This window comes from Balaenoptera ricei, chromosome 6 (assembly GCF_028023285.1).
Source record: "Balaenoptera ricei isolate mBalRic1 chromosome 6, mBalRic1.hap2, whole genome shotgun sequence".
In the NCBI taxonomy this organism is placed as follows: domain Eukaryota; kingdom Metazoa; phylum Chordata; class Mammalia; order Artiodactyla; family Balaenopteridae; genus Balaenoptera; species Balaenoptera ricei.
The window spans coordinates 85,832,686-85,855,875 of NC_082644.1; the positions used below are offsets into that span (position 1 = coordinate 85,832,686).

A 23,190-nucleotide genomic window follows, 5' to 3' on the forward strand; every position below is an offset into this window, starting at 1 on the left:
TCTTCAACTTAGCACAATGTTTTCAAAATTGACCCATGTTGTAACATGTATGGGTACTTCATTTCTTTTTGTGGCTGAATAATATTCCATTACATGGATATAGCACATTTTGTTCATCCATCCATCAGTTGATGGACTTTTGTTTTGTTTTGTTTTGTTACCACTTTTTGGCTATTACGAATAATGTTGCTATGAACATTTATGTACGAGTTTTTGCATGGACATATATTTTGATTCTCTGGTATATACCTAGAAATGGAATGCTGGGTTATATGGTAATTCTGTGTTTAACATTTTTGAGGAACTTCTAGACTGTTTTCCAATGTGGCTGCACCATTTTACATTTCTACCAGCAATGTATGAGAGTTCAAATTTCTCCACATCCTTGCCATTCTATTTTTATTATAGCCATCCTAGTGGGTGTGACTGGTATCTTCTAGTTTTGATTTGCATTTCCCTAGTGGCTAATGATGTTGAACATCTTTTCATGTGCTTATTGGCCATTTTTATGTTTTCTTTGGAGAAATGTCTATTCAAGTCCTTTACCCGTTTTTAAATTGAGCTGTTTGTCTTTTTCTGTTGAGTTGTAAGAGTTCTTTATATGTTCTGGATATAGGTCCCTTATATACAAATTATACAAATATTTTGTATATATTTTTTCCCCAATCTGTAGGTTGTCTTTTCACTTTCTTGATGGTGTCCTTTGAAGCATAATTTAAAAAAAAAAATTTATTGTGGTAAAATATACAAAACATAAAATTTATTATTTTAATCATTTTAAGTTTATTCACATTGTTGTGCAACCATCACCACCATTCAATCTCCAGATCTTTTTCATCTTTCCCAGCTGAAACTCTGTACCCATTAAACTAACTCCCCATTCTCTCCTCCCCCCAGCCACTGGCAATCACCATTGTACTTTCTGTCTCTATAAATTTGACTGCTCTAAGTACGTCATATAAGTGTATTTGCACAATATCTGTCCTTTTGTGGCTGGCTTATTTCACTTGGCATAATGTCTTCAAGGTTCATCCATGTTGCAGCATATGTCAGAATTTCCTTCCTTTTTAAGGCTGAATGATATTCCATTGTATGTATATATACTACATTTGTTTGTCCATTTATCCATCAGTGGACACTTGGGTTTCTTCTACCTTTTGGCTATTGCAAATAATGCTGCTATAAACATGGGTGTACAAATATCTGTTGGAGTTCTTGCTTTCATTTCTTTTAGGTATATACGCAGAAGTGGCATTGATGGATCATATGGTAATTCTCATTTTTTTTGAGGAATTGCCATATTATTTTCCACAGCGGCTGCATCATTTTACATTCCCAACCACAGTGCACACAGGTTCTAATTTCTCCACATCCTTGCTAAATAACACTTGTTACTTCCTGGTTGGTTTTTTTGTTTGTTTGTTTTGTAATAGCCATCATAATATGGGTATGGAGTAGAGTACAAAAGTTTTAAATTTTGATGAAGTTCAATTTATCTATTCTTGTGTTGATTTTGCTTTTGGTTTCATAGCTGAGAAACCACTGTCTAATCCAAGGTCACAAAGATTAACTCCTATGTTTTTTTCTAAATGTTTTATAGTTTTATTTAGCGCTTACATTTAGGTGTATGATTCATTTTGAGTTGATTTTTGTATATGGTGTGAGATAGGGTCCAACTTCCTTCTTAAGCATGTGTATGTCTAGTTATCTCAGCACCGTTTGTTGAAAAGAACATGCTTTACCCATCGAATGGTCAAAAATCAACTGGCCATAAATGTAAGAGTTTATTTCTGGACTCCCGATTCTATTCCATTGATCTTTAGTCTATTCATATGCCTCAATTTCTTTTTTTTTCTTTTTTTCTTTTTTGGCCACGCCACGCCAAATGTGGGATCTTAGTTCCCCGACCAGGTTTCAAACCCGTGCCCCCTGTGTTGGAAGCACAAAATCTTAACCACTGGACCGCCAGGGAAGTCCCTTGATTTCTTCTTTTTGAAATACTTTCTTCACCTGGCTTCCAGAACACCTTTCTATCTTGGTTCTCCTCCAACATTATTGACCATTCCTTCTCAAGTCATCTTTGCTAGTCCCTCCTTATCTTCCTAACCTTGTAGTATCCCAGGATTCAATCCTGACTACTACTTTTTATTTATACTCACCTCCTAGGTAATATGTTTCAATCTCATGATTTTCATAAGCATTCCCAGATTTATATCTGGCCCAGATATTGTCCAGGAACAGCAGATTCCACATCTACTTAACATCCACATTTCCATGTGAACAGGCATCTCAGATTTGACGTATCCAAAACCAAACTTCTGATCCTTCTCCCTAAGCCCTGCCAAACCTGCTTTTTCCTATAGTCTTCCTTTTTTTTTTTTTTTTTAATAAATTTATTTATTTATTTTTGGATGTGTTGGGTCTTAGTTTCTGTGCAAGGGCTTTCGCCAGTTGCGGCGAGCGGGGGCCACTCTTAATCGCGGTACGCGGGCTTCTCACCGTCGCGGCCTCTCCCGTTGCGGAGCACAGGCTCCAGGCGCGCAGGCTCAGTAGTTGTGGCTCACGGGCCTAGCCGCTCTGCGGCATGTGGGATCTTCCCGGACCGGAGCACGAACCCGTGTCCCCTGCATTGGCAGGCGGATTCCTAACCACTGTGCCACCAGGGAAGCCCCCCTATAGTCTTCCTTACCAGTAAATGGCAACTCCATTCTTGCAGCTAGCTGCTCAGGCCCAAATAGAGTCATTCTTGACTTCTTTTCTTTCACAACCCATATCCAATCAGTTAGTAAATTCTGCCTGCTTTGCCTTTAAAAAATATCCCGAATCTTGGGCTTCCCTGGTGGCGCAGTGGTTGGGAGTCTGCCTGCCAATGCAGGGGACACGGGTCCGGGCCCTGGTCTGGGAAGATCCCACATGCCGCGGAACAACTGGGCCCGTGAGCCACAGCTGCTGAGCCTGCGCGTCTGGAGCCTGTGCTCCTCAACGAGAGGCCGCGATGGTGAGAGGCCCATGCACCGCGATGAAGAGTGGCCCCTGCTTGCCGCAACTGGAGAGGGCCCTAGCACAGAAACGAAGACCCAACACAGCCAAAAATAAAATAGATGAATAAATAAATAAATAATTAATTAAAAAAATAAAAAACCATCTCAGGCTGCATCCATATAGACACTGAAAGGGCTAACCCTCGTTCTGTTTCATCAGCATTGTGCCATTAAGAGAATCTAACCTATTTATAAAAAAAAAAAAAAAAAATCCCGAATCTTACCACTAATATCTTTATCTAAGTCACCATTTTCTCTTGTCTAGATGATTGTGGTAGTCTAACTGATCTCCCTGCTTCTACCCTTGTCCCTCTACAGTCTGTTCTCCCCAGCCAGAGTAATCCTCATAAAACGTAAGTCAGATCATATCACTTCTCTGTTCAGGACCTTCCAGTGATTTTTCTGTCTTACTCAGAATGAAAGCCAAAGTGCTTATAAGGGCCTGTAGAGCCCTATTTGAAATGGTACTCTGTGGCAAACTTGTTCCTTCACACCAGTCATGCTCTCACCTAAGGCTTTGCACTTGCTGTATGTTCTGACTGGAATACTTTTCTCCTACCACTCTGAATAGCTTCTTTACTCATTTCTTTCAGGTCTCTGCTTAGATGTCGCTTTATCGATGAGGACTCTCTGACAATCTTTTATAAAATTTTAATAGCATACCATCACCACAGAGGACAATATCTTCTCCCCTTACCTGAATTTTTCAGCAGAGTCCCCATCATACATGATACAGTACACATAGTTCCAGATTCTGGAACCAGAATGCCTGTTTTGAATTTTGGCTTTGCCACTTGCTGTGACTTTAGGCAATTTTCTTAACATCTCTGATCTTCATTTTAATCAACAGAAAATGGAGATTATAATAGTATTTACCCAGTAGGGTTGTTGTGAGAAATAAATGAGCTTACTCAAATAAAATGCCAGATGTGTAATGTGTTCACTTGGTGTGAGCTACTATCATCATCTTCATCATCATTATTAGTTGTCTGCTCCTCCTACTAGAATAGAAACTTCTCAAGATCAGGGTTCACTGCTGCATCAGCATGAGAACAGTACCTAATGTGCAGTAGGTTCTCAATAAGTATTTAAGAGATGAATCCCCACAATAACCCTGGGAGATTGCAGGTCTTATCCTCTTTTTACAGATAAGGAAATGCAGGCTCAGATAAGCTGAGTGCCTCAAGTCTTTTGACTCCCAAGTAATGGAGTTAAGATTGTTTTAACAATGAGGAAGTATGTCACTTCCTTATAAGGTGGACTATCTGGAAGAGTGAGATCATTCTTAGGGGTCAGGAATTTTCCTGCAAAGAAAGTGTTATATAGACATATGTCACTTAAATTGAAAACTAAATCTGAGTAGAAAAATCCTAAGGCATTTTAGGCAGTTAGGAAGCACAAAAAATTTGATTCCTAACAAGAAAAAGTTTTTTTAAACAAGAAAATGTTTGTCCAGTGGATGGGACAAACTGAAGGGACTAGTACAGCAGTTCTTTCGGGTTTGGAAAATGGTACAGATTATTGGCTAAGAGACCTATCTTTTCTCTTAGGCAAGACACATGTTCTTTTTTTATTTTTATCTTTTTTATTTTAAATTTTTTTTTGAATTTTATTTTATTTATTTTTTTATACAACAGGTTCTTATTAGTTATCCATTTTATACATATTAGTGTATATATGTCAATCCCAATCTCCCAGTTCATCCCACCACCACCACCACTGCCCCACCCCCTGCTTTCCCCCCTTGGTGTCCATATGTTTGTTCTCCACATCTGTGTCTCAATTTCTGCCCTGCAAACCAGTTCATCTGTACCATTTTTCTAGGTTCCACATATATGCGTTAATATACGATATTTGTTTTTCTCTTTCTGACTTATTTCACTCTGTATGACAGTCTCTGGATTCATCCACGTCTCTACAAATGACCCAATTCGTTCCTTTTTATGGCTGAGTAATATTCCATTGTATATATGTACCACAACTTCTTTATCCATTCGTCTGTTGATGGGCATTTAGGTTGCTTCCATGAACTGGCTATTGTAAATAGTGCTGCAATTAATATTGGGGTGTATGTGTCTTTTTGAATTATGGTATTCTCTGGGTATATGACCAGTAGTGGGATTGCTGGGCCGTATGGTAATTCTATTTTTAGTTTTTTAAGGAACCTCCATACTGTTCTCCATAGTGGCTGTACCAATTTACATTCCCACCAACAGTGCAAGAGGGTTCCCTTTTCTCCACACCCTCTCCAGCATTTGTTGTTTGTAGATTTTCTGATGATGCCCATTCTAACTGGTGTGAGGTGATACATCATTGTAGTTTTGATTTGCATTTCTCTAATAATTAGTGATGTTGAGCAGCTTTTCATGTGCTTCTTGACCATCTGTATGTCTTCTTTGGAGAAATGTCTATTTAGGTCTTCTGCCCGTTTTTGGATTGGGTTGTTTGTTTTTTTAATATTGAGCTGCATGAGCTGTTTATATATGTTGAAGGTTAATCTTTTGTCCGTTGATTCATTTGCAAATATTTTCTCCCATTCTGAGGGTTTTCTTTTTGTCTTGTTTGTAGTTTCCTTTGCTTGGCAAAAGCTTTTAAGTTTCATTAGGTCCCGTTTGTTTATTTTTGTTTTTATTTCCATTACTCTAGGAGGTGGATCAAAAAAGATCTTGCTGTGATTTATGTCAAAGAGTGTTCTTCCTATGTTTTCCTCTAAGGGTTTTATAGTGTCCAGTCTTACATTTAGGTCTCTAATCCATTTTGATTTTATTTTTGTGTATGGTGTTAGGGAGTGTTCTAATTTCATTCTTTTACATGTAGCTGTCCAGTTTTCCCAGCACCACTTATTGAAGAGACTGTCTTTTCTCCATTGTATATCTTTGCCTCCTTTATCATAGATTAGTTGACCATAGGTGTGTGGGTTTATCTCTGGGCTTTCTATCCTGTTCCATTGATCTATGTTTCTGTTTTTGTGCCAGTACCATATTGTCTTGATTACTGTAGCTTTGTAGTATAGTCTGAAGTCAGGGAGTCTGATTCCTCCAGCTCCGTTTTTTTCGCTCAAGACTGCTTTGGCTGTTCGGGGCCTTTTGTGTCTCCATACAAATTTTAAGATGACTTGTTCTAGTTCTGTAAAACATGCCATTGGTAATTTGATAGGTATTGCCTTGAATCTGTAGATTGCTTTGGGTAGTATAGTCATTTTCACAATGTTGATTCTTCCAATCCAAGAACATGCTATATCTCTCCATCTGTTTGTATCATCTTTAATTTCTTTCATCAGTGTCTTATAGTTTTCTGCATACAGGTTTTCTGTCTCCCTAGGTAGGTTTATTCCTAGGTATTTTATTCTTTTTGTTGCAATGGTAAATGGGAGTGTTTCCTTACTTTCTGTTTCAGATTTTTCATCATTAGTGTATAGGAATGCAAGAGATTTCTGTGCATTAATTTTGTATCCTGCAACTTTACCAAATTCATTGATTAGCTCTAGTAGTTTTCTGGTAGCATCTTTAGGATTCTCTATGTTTAGTATCATGTCATCTGCAAACAGTGACAATTTTACTTCTTCTTTTCTAATTTGTTTTCTTTTATTTCTTTTTCTTCTCTGATTGCTGTGGCTAGGACTTCCAAAGCTATCTTGAATAATAGTGGTGAGAGTGGACATCCTTGTCGTGTTCCTGATTTTAGAGGAAATGCTTTCAGTTTTTCACCATTGAGAATGATGTTTGCCATGGGTTTGTCGTATATGACCTTTATTGTGTTGAGGTAGGTTCCCTCTATGCCCACTTTCTGGAGAGTTTTTATCATAAATGAGTGTTGAATTTTTTGAATTTTGTCAAATTTTGACAAAAGGTCAAAAGCTTTTTCTGCATCTATTGAGATGATCATATGGTTTTTATTCTTCAATTTGTTAATTTGTTAATATGGTGTATCACATTGATTTGCATATATTGAAGAATCCTTGCATCCCTGGGATAAATCCCACTTGCTCGTGGTGTATGATCCTTTTAATGTGTTGTTGGATTCTGTTTGCTATTATTTTGTTGAGGATTTTTGCATCTATATTCATCAGTGATATTGGTCTGTAATTTTCTTTTTTTGTAGTGTCTTTGTCTGGTTTTGGTATCAGGGTGATGGTGGCCTCATAGAATGAGTTTGGGAGTGTTCCTTCCTCTGCAGTTTTTTGGAAGAGTTTGAGAAGGATGGGTGTTAGCTCTTCTCTAAATGTTTGATAGAATTCACCTGTGAAGCCATCTGGTCCTGGACTTTTGTTTGTTGGAATATATTTGATCACAGTTTCAATTTCATTACTGGTGATTGGTCTGTTCATATTTTCTGTTTCTTCCTGGTTCAGTCTTGGAAGGTTATACCTTTCTAAGAATTTGTCCATTTCTTCCAGGTTGTCCATTTTATTGGCATAAAGTTGCTTGTAGTAGTCTCTTAGGATGCTTTGTATTTGTGCAGTGTCTGTTGTAACTTTTCCTTTTTCATTTCTAATTTTATTGATTTGAGTCCTCTCCCTCTTTTTCCTGATGAGTCTGGCTAATGGCTTATCAATTTTGTTTATCTTCTCAAAGAACCAGCTTTTAGCTTTATTGATCTTTGCTATTGTTTTCTTTGTTTCTATTTCATTTATTTCTGCTCTGATCTTTATGATTTCTTTCCTCCTGCTAAGTGGATTTTGTTTGTTCTGCTTTCTGTAGTTCCTTTAGATGTAAGGTTAAATTGTTTATTGTATCCATTCAGCAAGCCTGTGTCTTTTGGTTGGATCATTTAATCCATTCACGTTTTAGGTAATTATCGATATGTATGTTCCTATGACCATTTTCTTAATTGTTTTGGGTTTGTTTTTGTAGGTCCTTTTCTTCTCTTGTGTTTCCCACTTAGAGAAGTTCCCTTAGCATTTGTTGTAGAGCTGGTTTGGTGGTGCTGAATTCTCTTAGCTTTTGCTTGTCTGTAAAGCTTTTGATTTCTCCATCAAATCTAAATGAGATCCTTGCCGGGTAGAGTAATCTTGGTTATAGGTTCTTCCCTTTCATCACTTTATTTGTTTTTTTTTTTTCACACACACACACACTGTATTTTATTTTTACAAGAGATAAATAGACTGACACCAAGCACTGTAAATGGATGACCACAACAAAAGCAACAATGATTGCAATTACCAAACACGAAACACACTCACACTATGTCATAATATTGACATTCAGTCCAGTAATCCTCCACTGTAACAGCTCCTTTACTTTGCAGTGAAAATTGATTTGTATATTCTTTGCCTCTAAGTCCTTGTGGGATTTTTTTTTCTTTCTTTCTTTCTTTTTATTTATGGCTGTGTTGGGTCTTCGTTTCTGTGCGAGGGCTTTCTCTGTTTGCGGCAAGTGGGGGCCACTCTTCATCGCGGTGCACGGGCCTCATTATTGCGGCCTCTCTTGTTGCAGAGCACAGGCTCCAGATGCGCAGGCTCAGTAATTGTGGCTCACAGGCCTAGTTGCTCCGCGGCATGTGGGATCTTCCCAGACCAGGGCTCGAACCCGTGTCCCCTGCATTGGCAGGCAGATTCTCAACCACTGCGCCAGCAGGGAAGCCCTGGGATTTTTTTTTTTTTAATTCAAACAGAAAGTCACAAAAATTATAATCATCCTCATCAGTTCACTCAGTCCCATGTAATTAATTTTTTTTTCATCTTGATCTTTTGTTAGCACTTTTATGAGTTCATCAGTTTTTCATTAGAATTCTGAAAATGCTTATTCATTCAGTTCAGCAGTACAGTTACCAGAAACCTGTACTTGTCAGAGTCTTTTCTATGAATTCCTTGAAGATGAACCCCTTTTATAGGAACATATTTGCAAAAGCATCAGAGTACACCCAGAACTGTCTGTAAATGACAAAAGACTTAAAAATGACCACAGTTAAAGATTTGATGAAAGTTCATAATAGTGCAGTTGACAAGGAAATTTAGTTATTTCTGAGATATACATTTTAAAGTAATAACTAGAATTATGACTTATAACATTATACCAGAACATATAAGATTTTTAGAAATTTCACATAATGTCTGAAACATTTATATTAACATATTTCCATACAGATAAACCAATGAAAGTTTAGTATTAGTTGTTTTGTTTGTTTGGTTTTTTATACTGCAAGTTCTTATTAGTCATCAATTTTATACACATCAGTGTATACATGTCAATCCCAATCGCCCGATTCAGCACACCATCATCCCCACCCCACTGCAGTTTTCCCCCCTTGGTGTCCATATGTCTATTCCCTACATCTGTGTCTCAACTTCTGCCCTGCAAACCGGCTCATCTCTACCATTTTTCTAGTTTCCACATACATGCGTTAATATACGATATTTGTTTTTCTCTTTTTGACTTACTTCACTCTGTATGACAGTCTCTAGATCCATCCACGTCTCAACAAATGACTCAATTTCGTTCCTTTTTATGGCTGACTAATATTCCATTGTATATATCTACCACAACTTCTTTATCCATTCATCTGTCGATGGGCATTTAGGTTGCTTCCATATCCTGGCTATTGCAAATAGTGCTGCAATGAACATTGGGGTGCATGTGTCTTTTTGAATTATGGTTTTCTCTGGGTATACGCCCAGTAGTGGGATTGCTGGATCATATGGTAATTCTATTTTTAGTTTTTTAAGGAACCTCCATATTGTTCTCCATAGTGGTTGTATCAGTTTACATTCCCACCAACAGTGCAAGAGGGTTCCCTTTTCTCCACACCCTCTCCAGCATTTGTTGTTTGTAGATTTTCTGATGATGCCCATTCTAACAGGAGTGAGGTGATACCTCATTGTAGTTTTGATTTGCATTTCTCTAATAATTAGTGATGTTGAGCATCTTTTCATGTGCTTCGTGGCCGTCTGTATGTCTTCTTTGGAGAAATGTCTATTTAGGTCTTCTGCCCATTTTTGGATTGGGGTGTTTGTTTCTTTAATATTGAGCTGAATGAGCTGTTTATATATTTTGGAGATTAATCCTTTGTCCGTTGATTCGTTTGCAAATATTTTCTCCCATTCTGAGGGTTGTCTTTTGGTCTTGTTTATGGTTTCCTTTGCTGTGCAAAAGCTTTGAAGTTTCATTAGTTCCCATTTGTTTATTTTTGTTTTTATTTCCATTACTCTAGGAGGTGGATCAAAAAAGATCTTGCTGTGATTTATGTCAAAGAGTGTTCTTCCTATGTTTTCCTCTAAGAGTTTTATAGTGTACGGTCTTACATTTAGGTCTCGAATCCATTTTGATTTTATTTTTGTGTATGGTGTTAGGGAGTGTTCTAATTTCATTCTTTTACATGTAGCTGTCCAGTTTTCCCAGCACCACTTATTGAAGAGACTGTCTTTTCTCCATTGTATATCTTTGCCTCCTTTATCATAGATTAGTTGACCATAGGTGTGTGGGTTTATCTCTGGGCTTTCTATCCTGTTCCATTGATCTATGTTTCTGTTTTTGTGCCAGTACCATATTGTCTTGATTACTGTAGCTTTGTAGTATAGTCTGAAGTCAGGGAGTCTGATTCCTCCAGCTCCGTTTTTTTCGCTCAAGACTGCTTTGGCTATTCGGGGTCTTTTGTGTCTCCACACAAATTTTAAGATGACTTGTTCTAGTTCTGTAAAACATGCCATTGGTAATTTGATAGGTATTGCCTTGAATCTGTAGATTGCTTTGGGTAGTATAGTCATTTTCACAATGTTGATTCTTCCAATCCAAGAACATGGTATATCTCTCCATCTGTTTGTATCATCTTTAATTTCTTTCATCAGTGTCTTATAGTTTTCTGCATACAGGTCTTTTGTCTCCCTAGGTAGGTTTATTCCTAAGTATTTTATTCTTTTTGTTGCAATGGTAAATGGGAGTGTTTCCGTAATTTCTCTTTCAGATTTTTCATCATTAGTATATAGGAATGCAAGAGATTTCTGTGCATTAATTTTGTATCCTGCAACTTTACCAAATTCATTGTTTAGCTCTAGTAGTTTTCTGGTGGCATCTTTAGGATTCCCTATGTATAATATCATGTCATCTGCAAACAGTGACAGTTTTACTTCTTCTTTTCCAGTTTGTATTCCTTTTATTTCTTTTTCTTCTCTGATTGCCGTGGCTAGGACTTCCAAAACTATGTTGAATAATAGTGGTGAGAGTGGACATCCTTGTCTCGTTTCTGATCTTAGAGGAAATGCTTCCAGTTTTTCACCATTGAGAATGATGTTTGCCATGGGTTTGTCGTATATGGCCTTTATTATGTTGAGGTAGGTTCCCTCTATGCCCACTTTCTGGAGAGTTTTTATCATAAATCGGTGTTGAATTTTGTCAAAAGCTTTTTCTGCATCTATTGAGATGATCATATGGTTTTTATTCTTCAATTTGTTAATATGGTGTATCACATTGATTGATTTGCGTATATTGAAGAATCCTTGCATCCTTGGGATAAATCCCACTAGCTCGTGGTGTATGATCCTTTTAATGTGTTGTTGGATTCTGTTTGCTAGTATTTTGTTGAGGATTTTTGCATCTATATTCATCAGGGATATTGGTCTGTAATTTTCTTTCTTTGTAGTGTCTTTGTCTGGTTTTGGTATCAGGGTGATGGTGGCCTCATAGAATGAGTTTGGGAGTGTTCCTTCCTCTGCAATTTTTTGGAAGAGTTTGAGAAGGATGGGTGTTAGCTCTTCTCTAAATGTTTGATAGAATTCACCTGTGAAGCCCTCTGGTCCTGCACTTTTGTTTGTTGGAAGATTTTTAATCACAGTTTCAATTTCAATTTGTGATTGGTCTGTTCATATTTTCTGTTTCTTCCTGGTTCAGTCTTGGAAGGTTATACCTTTCTAAGAATTTGTCCATTTCTTCCAGGTTGTCCATTTTATTGGCATAAAGTTGCTTGTAGTAGTCTCTTAGGATGCTTTCTATTTCTGTGGTGTCTGTTGTAACTTCTCCTTTTTCATTTCTAATTTTATTGATTTGAGTCCTCTCCCTCTTTTTCTTGATGAGTCTGGCTAATGGCTTATCAATTTTGTTTATCTTCTCAAAGAACCAGCTTTTAGTTTTATTGATCTTTGCTATTGTTTTCTTTGTTTCTATTTCATTTATTTCTGCTCTGATCTTTATGATTTCTTTCCTTCTGCTAACTTTGGGTTTTGTTTGGTCTTCTTTCTCTAGTTCCTTTAGGTGTAAGGTTAGATTGTTTACTTGAGATTTTTCTTGTTTCTTTAGGTAGGCTTGTATAGCTATAAACTTCCCTCTTAGAACTGCTTTTGCTGCATCCCATAGGTTTTGGATCCTCGTGTTTTCATTGTCATTTGTCTCTAGGTAATTTTTGATTTCCTCTTTGATTTCTTCAGTGATCTCTTGGTTATTTAGTAATGTATTGTTTAGCCTCCATGTGTTTGTGTTTTTTACGTTTTTTTCCCTGTAATTGATTTCTAATCTCATAGCATTGTGCTCAGAAAAGATGCTTGATATGATTTCAATTTTCTTAAATGTACTGAGGCTTGATTTGTGACCCAAGATGTGATCTCTCCTGGAGAATGTTCCATGCGCACTTGAGAAGAAATTGTAATCTGCTGTTCTTGGATGGAATGTCCTGTAAATATCAATTAAATCTATCTGGTCTATTGTATCATTTAAAGCTTGTGTTTCCTTATTTATTTTCATTTTGGATGATCTGTCCATTGGTGTAAGTGAGGTGTTAAAGTCCCCCACTATTATTGTGTTACTGTCGATTTCCTCTTTTATAGCTGTTAGCAGTTGCCTTATGTATTGAGGTGCTCCTATGTTGGGTGTATATATATTTATAATTGTTATATCTTCTTCTTGGATTGATCCCTTGATCATTATGTAGTGTCCTTCCTTGTCTCTTGTAACATTCTTTATTTTAAAGTCTATTTTATCTGATATGAGTATAGCTACTCCAGCTTTCTTTTGATTTCCATTTGCATGGAATATCTTTTTCCATCCCCTCACTTTCAGTCTGTTTGTGTCCCTAGGTCTGAAGTGGGTCTCTTGTAGACAGCACATATATGGGTCTTGTTTTTGTATCCATTCAGCAAGCCTGTGTCTTTTGGTTGGAGCATTTAATCCATTCACGTTTAAGGTAATTATCGATATGTATGTTCCTATTACCATTTTCTTAATTGTTTTGGGTTTGTTTTTGTAGGTCCTTTTCTTCTGTTGTGTTTCCCACTTAGAGAAGTTCCTTTAGCATTTGTTGTAGAGCTGGTTTGGTGGTGCTGAATTTTCTTAGATTTTGCTTGTCTGTAAAGCTTTTGATTTCTCCATCAAATCTGAATGAGATCCTTGCCAGGTAGAGTAATCTTGGTTGTAGGTTCTTCCCTTTCATCACTTTAAATATGTCATACCACTCCCTTCTGGCTTGTAGAGTTTCTGCTGAGAAATCAGCTGTTAACCTTATGGGAGTTCCCTTGTATGTTATTTGTCGTTTTTCCCTTGCTGCTTTCAATAATTTTTCTTTGTCTTTAATTTTTGCCAGTTTTATTACTGTGTGTCTCGGCGTGTTTCTCCTTGGATTTATCCTGTATGGGACTCTCTGCGCTTCCTAGACTTGGGTGACTATTTCCTTTCCCATGTTAGGGAAGTTTTCAACTATAATCTCTTCAAATATTTTCTTGGGTCCTTTCTCTCTCTCTTCTCCTTCTGGGACTCCTATAATGTGAATGTTGTTGTGTTTAATGTTGTCCCAGAGGTCTCTTAGGCTGTCTTCATTTCTTTTCATTCTTTTTTCTTTATTCTGTTTCGCAGCAGTGAAATTCCACCTTTCTGTCTTCCAGGTCACTTATCCATTCTTCTGCCTCAGTTATTCTGCTATTGATTCCTTCTAGTGTATTTTTCATTTCAGTTATTTTAATGTTCATCTCTGTTTGTTTGTTCTTTAATCCTTCTAAGTCTTTGTTAAACATTTCTTGCATCTTCTCTATCTTTGCTTCCATTCTTTTTCCAAGGTTCTGAATCATCTTCACTATCATTATTCTGAATTCTTTTTCTGGAAGGTTGCCTATCTCCACTTCATTTAGTTGTCTTTCTGGGGTTTTATCTTGTTCCTTCATCTGGTACATAGCCCTCTGCCTTTTCATCTTGTCTATCTTTCTGTGAATGTGGTTTTTATTCCATAGGCTGCAGGACTGTAGTTCTTCTTGCTTCTGGTGGATGAGGCTATCTAAAAAGCTTGTGCACATTTTCTGATGGGAGGGAAGACACATGTTCTTAGAAAAGCTCTTGTTCTCTAAGTCCTGAAAGTTCAAGTTCCTTTTACTACAGAAAAACGCTAGATGTGCTACACCCTCAGACTACAAAGGTGAAATAATACAGTATATATAATTCTTGCTCTCAAGAAATTCACAGTGTATAAAGGGAGATGTTTATACAGACAATTAACAATGAAACATACTAACAACATACTGTCATAGAAGTGTGCAGCACAAAAGCATGGGTACCATGTATACATAGTAGAGAAGCATCTAATTCTGTTTTTGAGAGGAAGGCAGATAAATTTTCATAGAGGCATTAATATTTGAGCTAAGTCTTTTATTTTTTTATTAATACCACATCAATTTGCAGTTTTACAGGAAACAAGATTCAAGTTACTTAGGTGCTACTGTACTTTTATGTTGCACGCACATACACACACACACAGTTTCATTAGTAATTTTTCACCTATAGATTTTTCTTAAAAAAACAAAAAATTCCTGTGTGGCACCAAGATCTGTCCAAATTAATCTAAACACAGCAGTAACGAAACAAAGAGCTAGGTGTGGAGGCTTCCAGTGCAGAAAAAGGTCCTTTGGAGGGGAAGCCCAAGAAAATGATCAGTACACTGACTTCCTGGGAGGGCAAAGGATGGGGATGGAGAATGCATTCCCTACTATGACATGAAATCAGTTAAACATTTCAAAAGGAAAGGGGGCTAAGAAAATAAGAAAATGGAATAAGGCAAGGGTACCTTTTACCCATCTAAATTCCTAAGTAATTTCCTCAACAAAGTAGAAAGAAAACTTCCTTCCACTACCTTCTACAGAGCTGCACTGCTTTGGGACTGTCAAAGATTGTAGCCTTTAAAGTCACCAGTGCATATTCCCTCTGGATTATCACAACTATGAGTTACAACTTGAAGGAACTCACAGATGATTTTCTTTCAAGTTTACTGAATTTTCATGTTGGAAAGGGAGGAAGACACTTAGAAGTCTCAAATGGGGATCAAAGATTCCCAGACGCCCTCCCTCTGATGTCAACGTGAACTGTTTTGTTGTCTTTTAATTGTGCATGGAGCCCGTCAACACAATTTGGCCCTGCCTGGTCACCCTTACCTAAAGCTTCTCGGAAAACACTCTCAAAAGGAGCACCCTGCGCCATGGTAGAGGTGCCAAGACATTTTATGTGCCTGAAAATGAAAGGAACCCTCAAACAACACACACCCAATAAGCTAGCCTCCAAGTTAAAACTCCATATGAACCACAAAATGCACTTCCCTACCCTAATCTGTGGTCTCTTAACCAGAGACACAATCTCCTCTCAAGCCAGCTCAGCTTTGGTCCTTAGGGTAAAATGACGAGCACAAGTTAAAAATGTACCATATGAAGGAGGACGTTGTAGGGAAAAGAGAAAAGAGAAAAAGGCCTTTGTGCTTCTGTAGTTCACCTCTTGAGACTGTTTCCCTCCCCACGCACTGAGACAGGATTACAATAACTCAGTAACTGAGGAGCCCACATGCAGATTAATTTTTTTTTTTTGAGCTAAGTCTTAAGAATCAGTCTGTGCTCACCCAATAGATGCAAGAGGCCAGGTCATGGAGAGCCTTGACGGCCTTGTCAGTAGATTGAATTTTCTTCGTTAGGCATTATGGGGAACTCTGGGAAGAACAGAAGGACACAATCGAAGTAACTTTGACATGATGTGTACAATGTATTGATATTTAAGATAGTGGAGGAAGAGAGAATCCTTTCCAATTTGAGTCACAGGGTCAGTTAAAGTGTTCCTTGCCTAGTTTTCTTTTTCAAAGGGAATAGAGTGCTCTAAGGAAGTAGGGAGTAGATGTAGAAGAGACATGTCCCCTTTCCAGGAAGTGTCTTTTTTATCTCACCCACTTTTCTGAAGCTGCACTGTTTTGGAGGATTCCTGTTCCTGAATTCATTCTTCTGTCAAGTCAGGGGACCCATTAGGTCATCAGAAGTAGCTTGAAAAATCGGGAACTTATGAGTTAGTTTCCATGATTCTCCCTTCTACTTGTTATGTAATATCAGTGGGTCTTTAAAAGGGATGAGAAAAAAAGAAAAGGGGAGCTGATGGGCCCAGGTAAATGGACTTTCCTTAGAGAAGGAAGCCTACGTGAAGCACATGTGGCCTAGAAGACAGTGTAGTCTCTGACGAATAGGAAAGGAGTAATCTCTGGACTTTATTCTTCCTCTCCTGTGGCTTGCTTGGGTCCTTCTGGAAGTGTCAGTTTCCTTTGACATATTGTTCTGGATTTGGTAGATAATCAAGCCTGGGATTGCAGTTATGGTTTTATTGTCCAGATCATGGTGACTTGTGATAGGGCAGTGGCCAGTTGGTGCCTCCAAACCTATGGCCATTGAGCATCCTGGTCCTGGCCTTAATTCCAGGCCTTAACTTGGCCTAACTTAACTTAGGCTCTGGGAAAGCCAGAGCTTGTTGGGCAAACACGTGGCCAAGACTGTATTACAAAATGGAAAGAGCTCAGCTACCAGGCCTTTGGGGTTTGCGGACTTATCCCAGATTCAGAGTGAACTCATGTAACTTCTGAGGAAGGAACCCACTCTGTGTTCAGTCAGTTCAGATGGCCTGTTGGAGTGACCCTTGGTAACAAACAAAGCTGGTTACCAAAGCTGGTTATGCAGACCACTTTGGAAAGGGGGGAAAGGGTGACTGAAATTCCCAGGTAGACTTTGTCCTTTGGTTTTTGTAGCCAAATCTGGATTCTCAACTGAAAAGCAGGGGCCAGCAAATACAGGAGGTAAGGATTCTGGGAGCTGGGCTCTGTGAACTACCCAGTTGTTCAGAGGACATCTCCCTCTCCTCCATGTCCCATGAGGTTTAGCTGACTTACAACTGAATCTACTAACCTCTCTGCCCTTTTTTTCTGCTCTTTCTCTCCTTGCAGAAGGAAAGCGAGGAGCCCTTCAGGTTGTGCTCTGGCCCTTTAGGGCCCTTTTTGTTGTCAATTCTCTCCTCTCCCTCCTGAGCACAGTGTGTGTGTGTGTGTGTGTGTGTGTGTACGCATGTGTGCTTATGATCTGTGCCTCATGAGCTTTGGCTCGTGCAGCTAGTCTGTTTTTCCTGAAAGCAGTTTGTGTGCATGCTCCATGCTTGTGTGTGCTCCTGCAGACATCCCTGGAGCAGTGTGAGAATGTATGTGCCAGCATGGTGCACATTCAATGTAGCATGTGTGTGCTTATACTTGTGCTCAGTTTGACTCCGCCAGATACTGATTGCCTTCCTCTTTTCCTACTTTGCACAGTGTGTGTCCATTTTCTACTTATTGCTGCAGATTGGCATATGCTGTAAACACTTGCTGAGCCCAGCATGCATACACACTTTGTATTTGAGAGCAGGAGTTTCTGTAGGCTTTTTGTACCTCTTGCCTGGGGCCTAAATGTGTGCTTTGTGCTTCTGAGCAGACTTCCTAGCCTCTCTCTGAGCACAAGCTTCTGTAGACCTGTGATGTGGTTTTCCCATGCCATGTGAATGCATGGTATACTAATGCTCTGTGCCTGCAAGCACTGGTTCCTGAAGACAGTAAGGGTTTGCTTTGCCAGTGGTTCGGGCCCTAGTGAATACTGAATCCTCCCCCAGATGGGTGTGTGCACATGTTCTGTAGCTGTGTGTGCAGGATCTGTGCTCACCTATGTTTCCTCAGGTGCAAGTGGTGTCTAAGAATGTACCTCCTATAGGCACTTTGTCTAGACCTCCTCTCATTCCCCCGGCCCTCCTTCTGTGCCCTGCGTGTGCATGCTCTATGCTGTGTCTGCAGGCTTCTGCAGACCCATTGTCCACTCTAAGCACAGGAAATGTGTATGATCTGAGCTTGTGAACTCTGGCTGCCAAAGGCTTTTTTGTGACTTTGTTTCCTTAAGCCCAGTGGTTTCTGGCAAACATCTAATTCTAGGTAGGAAATAAAGATCTGCTCAGTGCGGTGACTGTTTCCAAAGGGAGGATAAGTTCTGGTTGGTAGGATCTGGGGATTTAGGGATGGGCTACCCCTCACAGGAACCTTAGGAGGCTTGATTCAACCACTTCTGGCTGCCTTTTGGGCCTGGCCCTCCCTCTACCATATCATCCCACTCATAGAACCAGGACAGCAGGCAGAAGCAGCGAAATGTGGTCATGAAGGGCTGTAGGCAGTAGACAGATAGGCTTGATTAGAGTACAGGCAACCTGAGAAGGGTCTTACTGAAAAGGATCTTAAATCCAAAGTTCATCTTAAGCCTACTGCTGATCCAGAGTCATTCTTACCCACTTTTACATCACTCATTAACCTGTCCTACCTCTCCTTTTTGTACTCTCGCCTCATTTTGTCTGTAACTTTTCCCATCTTTAGCCCTCCCAAAACTTCGCCCCCTGTCCAGAGCTTAACAGCTTACTTCTGCCTCCCTTGTTCTGGAGCTCATTTGCTGAAGATAGTTAGCTGGACCCAGGTCTCAGGAGGCAGGGAAGTTGTTGGGAGTGGAGGGGTACAAGGAGGGATGGGAAACCCCAGACCCGCTAGCACTAGGTCTGTTGAGCCTAAACAGCAGGGACCATTGGTTCACAGCATGGACCATTGGTTCTCTGGAGAGCCCTGGCAGCTTTGGAACTCTCTCTGTACACTGCTTGAAGGATTTGCTTTGGGTTTTTTTTACAGAAACCTTTAAAACGTGTTTTCTAACTATTCCTTCCTTGAGTTATTTGGTGCCTCAATTTTCAACTTCTTATTGTAGAGCTCATAAAATTCACCAGAGTGATAATCCGAGTGTCTAATCTGCCCTGGGTTCTCTTGTTAAATAGAGCTTATCAAATGTAGACTGTACTCAGTGTCAGTGAGTTAGAGCTTCAAGGAACCTAGGCCAAGTCAAATCACAAGATGAGATAGGAATCCAGAAAGACCAGGTCTGACTCTGGGGCAGCCAACAGAACTTAGGAATATAGCTGGAAGAAGACTGGACTCCATGTGAAATTGTCCTTTTGCTTTAGTGAGGCGTGGAAGCCTGCATGGACCCTTCTCTTGGCTTTGGCTTACTATTATATATACCAGTGGGTTGTGTGAGGGCCTGTAAATTCTGGCAGCTCTCACATTCCCAGTGGACCTTAGTCCTGGGATCTCTGTGAGCTTGGCCTTATATCCTCCCTGTTCACTGGGGAGAAGGGAGGTGAAGTACCACTCATTTCAGCAGCCTGCTTGTTGCCCTGGCTGATCATGGAATTGGCTTACACATCAGGCTGGTTATGTCACCACGTGGTGTATGTGACCTACACTGCTCTGAGCTTCCTACTTTATTGCTCACTGCTTGACCAAAGAAATATGGCAATCTCCTGTCTCTCCCAGGATCTAACTTTTTTTCCTCTCTCTCTCTTTAAAGATTGCAGATGATGGTGATACCTCTTTGCCCCAGTGGCTCCCAGAAGGGTAAGTGTTGTACTACAAGGTTTCTGTGGATCTTATGCTGCTTCTAGCTTTTCCCTTGGGAAGCAGGAGAAACAGCTTCATCAGCTGGATTCTGGGGAAGGAAGAGATTCCACTGTAGAGACTGCTTGGTTCTCTGGGGCAGAGGAGAGAACTCTGCAGACTGATTCCTCAGAGACAGAAGAGAGAGCTTTGCAGGGGAGGGAACTTTGGGGCTCCCCTATCCTTACCTCTGGAATTTCTGATGTATTGCATCATAGTGGTGATATACCCTTTATGTATGGGAATGAGGAAACTAGAAACACATCTGCGTTTAGAGACAGTTTCCTTCTATTCCACTGTTGATAGTGTCGCTGATTAGATTACTCCCTGGGCTCCATCCTGCTTCAGCTGTTGTGAGTCACCTACTTATTCCATTCCACTGTAGTGAAGACGTAAGTAGCGTCCCATAGGAGCTCTGTGTGTTCTGTCTGTCTGGGAGTTTCAGACCCATGTGATCGCACCAGAGAGGCATTTCAAACTGCTCGACTGCTGCCTGTAACTCACTGACTGTGCTTGAGAGAGAAGAGCGCTTAAACGCCTGCGCCACCCACACCCCCACATACACTCCTCAGGAGCGTGAGAACGTTCCTTCCCTCCTTGTCCCACGAAGGCCTTCGGACATCAAAATGCTCAGTGGCTGCCTCCTCTTCCTCGTCACCAGGGAAGAGAAGAGATTAGATCATAAAGTTATCTACTATATTTTTAAGTGCTCCTTTTCCTTGTGATTTGTCTTTTATATAGCAAGAGCTAAACATGTGAAAGAGCCACCCTTCTTTTGTCAAAAGCTCACTTGTGTTGCAAAAAAAAACTTCTCGGCTTAAGGAGTGCATTTTATAGTTTTCAGAATTAGCAAAAAACTTGTGGCACCAGTTGCTTCTTCAACAGCCCTTCTTCAGGGCTTTAGCTTTTTTCTTCAAATACTTTTAAAATCCATACATGCCGGTGGAACATATCCAGGCTATTTTTGAATGGAGCCGTGCAGTGATTTTCTAAATGCCTCCCTGTTGTCTTCTTTCCCATCCTTCAGCTTAGTCCTTGGAAGTTGTCACAAGTTTCGATCTACCATAGGTGTGGTAGTCTCATTGAGAACAAAGTTCACTGCCTGTATTCAGGAAGCTAGATTATTAGAAATCAGCATATCGGGTTGCCTGTTCCAATTCCTGGCCTTGACCCAATTTGTGGCTCCATTTTTGACCTATATAGCTGGCAGTACACACTTATTCTTCTGTGACATTTCTCTTTTCAGACCAGCTGTGGTGTACAACCCAGCCACCCTGATTTCCCCACCTCGTTGCTTTCATTAAAACCAAGTACATGAGTTATTTTAACTGAAGCTCAGAATAGCTTCCAAAAGGTCAGAGAGGTTTTATAGTTCATCCTCCTCATTTTATGGAAGTGACACCAGGACCCAAAGAGAGGAAGGAAGTTTGGCAGAGGACATGTAGTGAACTAGTAGAAGAGTTGGGGATGAAATCCAGGTTATCTCAAGGTGAGAAGGGTGTTCTTTTGGGGAAATTCTCTGTATTTTTATTGCATATTGTTATGGAGGAACAGACAAACAACAACAAAATTAGTAAGTATAGAAAAGGTATAAAAGTTTTAGAAATCTCAAGTTTCTCCAGCTGTAATTTTTTCCTGGTCCCTGTTGATGTGACCATAGGGCTAGGCCAGACTCTGAGGCACTTTGCTGTTTCCTTCTTAAATGGTCTTTTTTCCCCCAAATGATCTTTTGGAAGTCTCTCATCCACTTCCCCTGCCTCCATTTGATTATGCAGGCTCCTCTTTCCGTGGAGACCCTTTTTCTTCAGGAGGCTTGGATAGGCAGAACTGGTGACTCTTTTACTCAGGTTGGAGAAGGTCTCCTTCTACATGTTATTGTTTGTCAGTCTTGCTCACCTAGGCAGCAGCTTTTCTATAGAGCTCTTCCTGTGGGCTCTGTTCTAGCACAGGTCAGCAAAAACTTATCTTGAGTCTGGCCTGAGTGTAAGGAGGAGCTATCTTAACCACCAATTCCCACCTTGCTTTCTTGAGCACAAGGGCCTTCAAATAAACAAAGGAGCCTTGGACTGGCGCAGTGGGATAAAAGAGCTCTCAATCCTTGGCTAAAACCTCAGAAGGAGACACTGAGAGCAGATTCCATTGTTTGTCATCCCATGGCTTTATTTCACTCACTTTCTGTCCTCCTTACCCCTCTTAAAGGCACACGGTGGAGGTCAGTTCATCTTCCTCTGAGGAGAAGATGAGCAAGGAGGATGGAACATTGAGCTGCCAGTAACTCAAGGTGAGACTAAAGGTCCTGATATATTTTCTTCTCTCCTCAGGCCAGCTGGAGGGCTCTATGGCATTGACAGCATGCCAGATCTACGCAGAAAGAAGCCACTGCCACTTGTCAGCGATCTGGTGAGTAAGGACTCTTGTGAAGGCTTAGGCTGTAGCCTTGGGATATCCCCCATTGGGACTTGGCAAGCTTTCAGGACTGGAAGTGGGGCCTTTAGTGACAAATATTAGTCTGATGATCAATCATTTAAAGCTTTACTGAGACTTTGTGATGGCTTCAGTAGGACCTTACATTACCTCACTCCCTTGTCAGAGCCCCAGGTTCTTCATTAGCTGAAGCTCCTACTAGAACATTTGTAGCTTGGACCCTCAAAGCTGGGCTCCAGGGTCATCTTCTAGTTATTCATCTCCTCTAGGTATCTCTATAGCCTTCTCTGATGACCTGTAATGGAAACATCCTCTGGTCCTGACCTAGATAATTGAGATTCATGTGTGATGGGCATGACAAATGTGACTCCTTCTTGGAGGTCAAGTGAAGTCTCCCAAGACATAGGTTTTCTAGACTATCTCTGTACCCTCGTGTCTAGCATTGGGAGGTAGTGATAACAATTTGTGGAATTGAATTGATACAGGCTTAGGAGTTAAAGCTCATCTCAGGACCTCCAGCATGACCAGAAGCTCCTATCTGGGCTCATACCTCCTAAGGCAGAATCAGCTCAAGGAATTTTCTGTAGTTTAGTGAGTAGTGGGGGTAGAGTGGTACCCAGGTCATCTCAGAGTCTCGGAGCCAGATATTCAGTAAGACTTGAACCCTTTTTCTTATTACCATTTTCTACTCCTATTTTCTTCTCTTTTTCTCCCTATTCAGTCTATTTTGTTTTTTCTATCCACTCCTTTTTTGATTTTTCCTCCTTACTGTGCTCTTTTTTCTCCACCAGTTTCTCCCTACTTAATTGACTGAGTATAAGTATCCTCTGCCATTTTCTCTTCATCATTTCTTTCTTTCCTTCTTCTTCCCCCTGCTATTTGTATCTTTCCCTTTTTCCTCCTTTCTAATGCACCTCTTTTCCCACCAACTCTTCATCAAGCTGGTTGGATGAAGATAAATTCTGATGTCATCTCTTCTTTATTACATCTTTCATTGTCTTTCATCTCCTCTTTTTTCTCTTCTTCCTTTCTTTTCTTC

General features: G+C 39.9%; 1 protein-coding gene across 4 annotated transcripts in view; it reads left to right on the forward strand.

Annotated features, from left to right (window-relative positions):
* UNC13B (unc-13 homolog B) overlaps positions 1-23,190 on the forward strand; it is a 237,686-nt gene that overhangs the window by 180,756 nt on the left and 33,740 nt on the right. For 2 of the 4 annotated variants that reach the window (XM_059924997.1, XM_059924993.1), the window contains 3 exons: positions 17,187-17,209; positions 19,642-19,688; positions 22,049-22,127. In XM_059924997.1, the coding sequence (XP_059780980.1) occupies positions 22,080-22,127 (48 nt within the window). In that variant the 5' untranslated portion in view covers positions 17,187-17,209; positions 19,642-19,688; positions 22,049-22,079. The remainder of the gene's footprint in view (positions 1-17,186; positions 17,210-19,641; positions 19,689-22,048; positions 22,128-23,190) is intronic. The other 2 variants (XM_059924994.1, XM_059924996.1) reach the window with 1 other exon arrangement.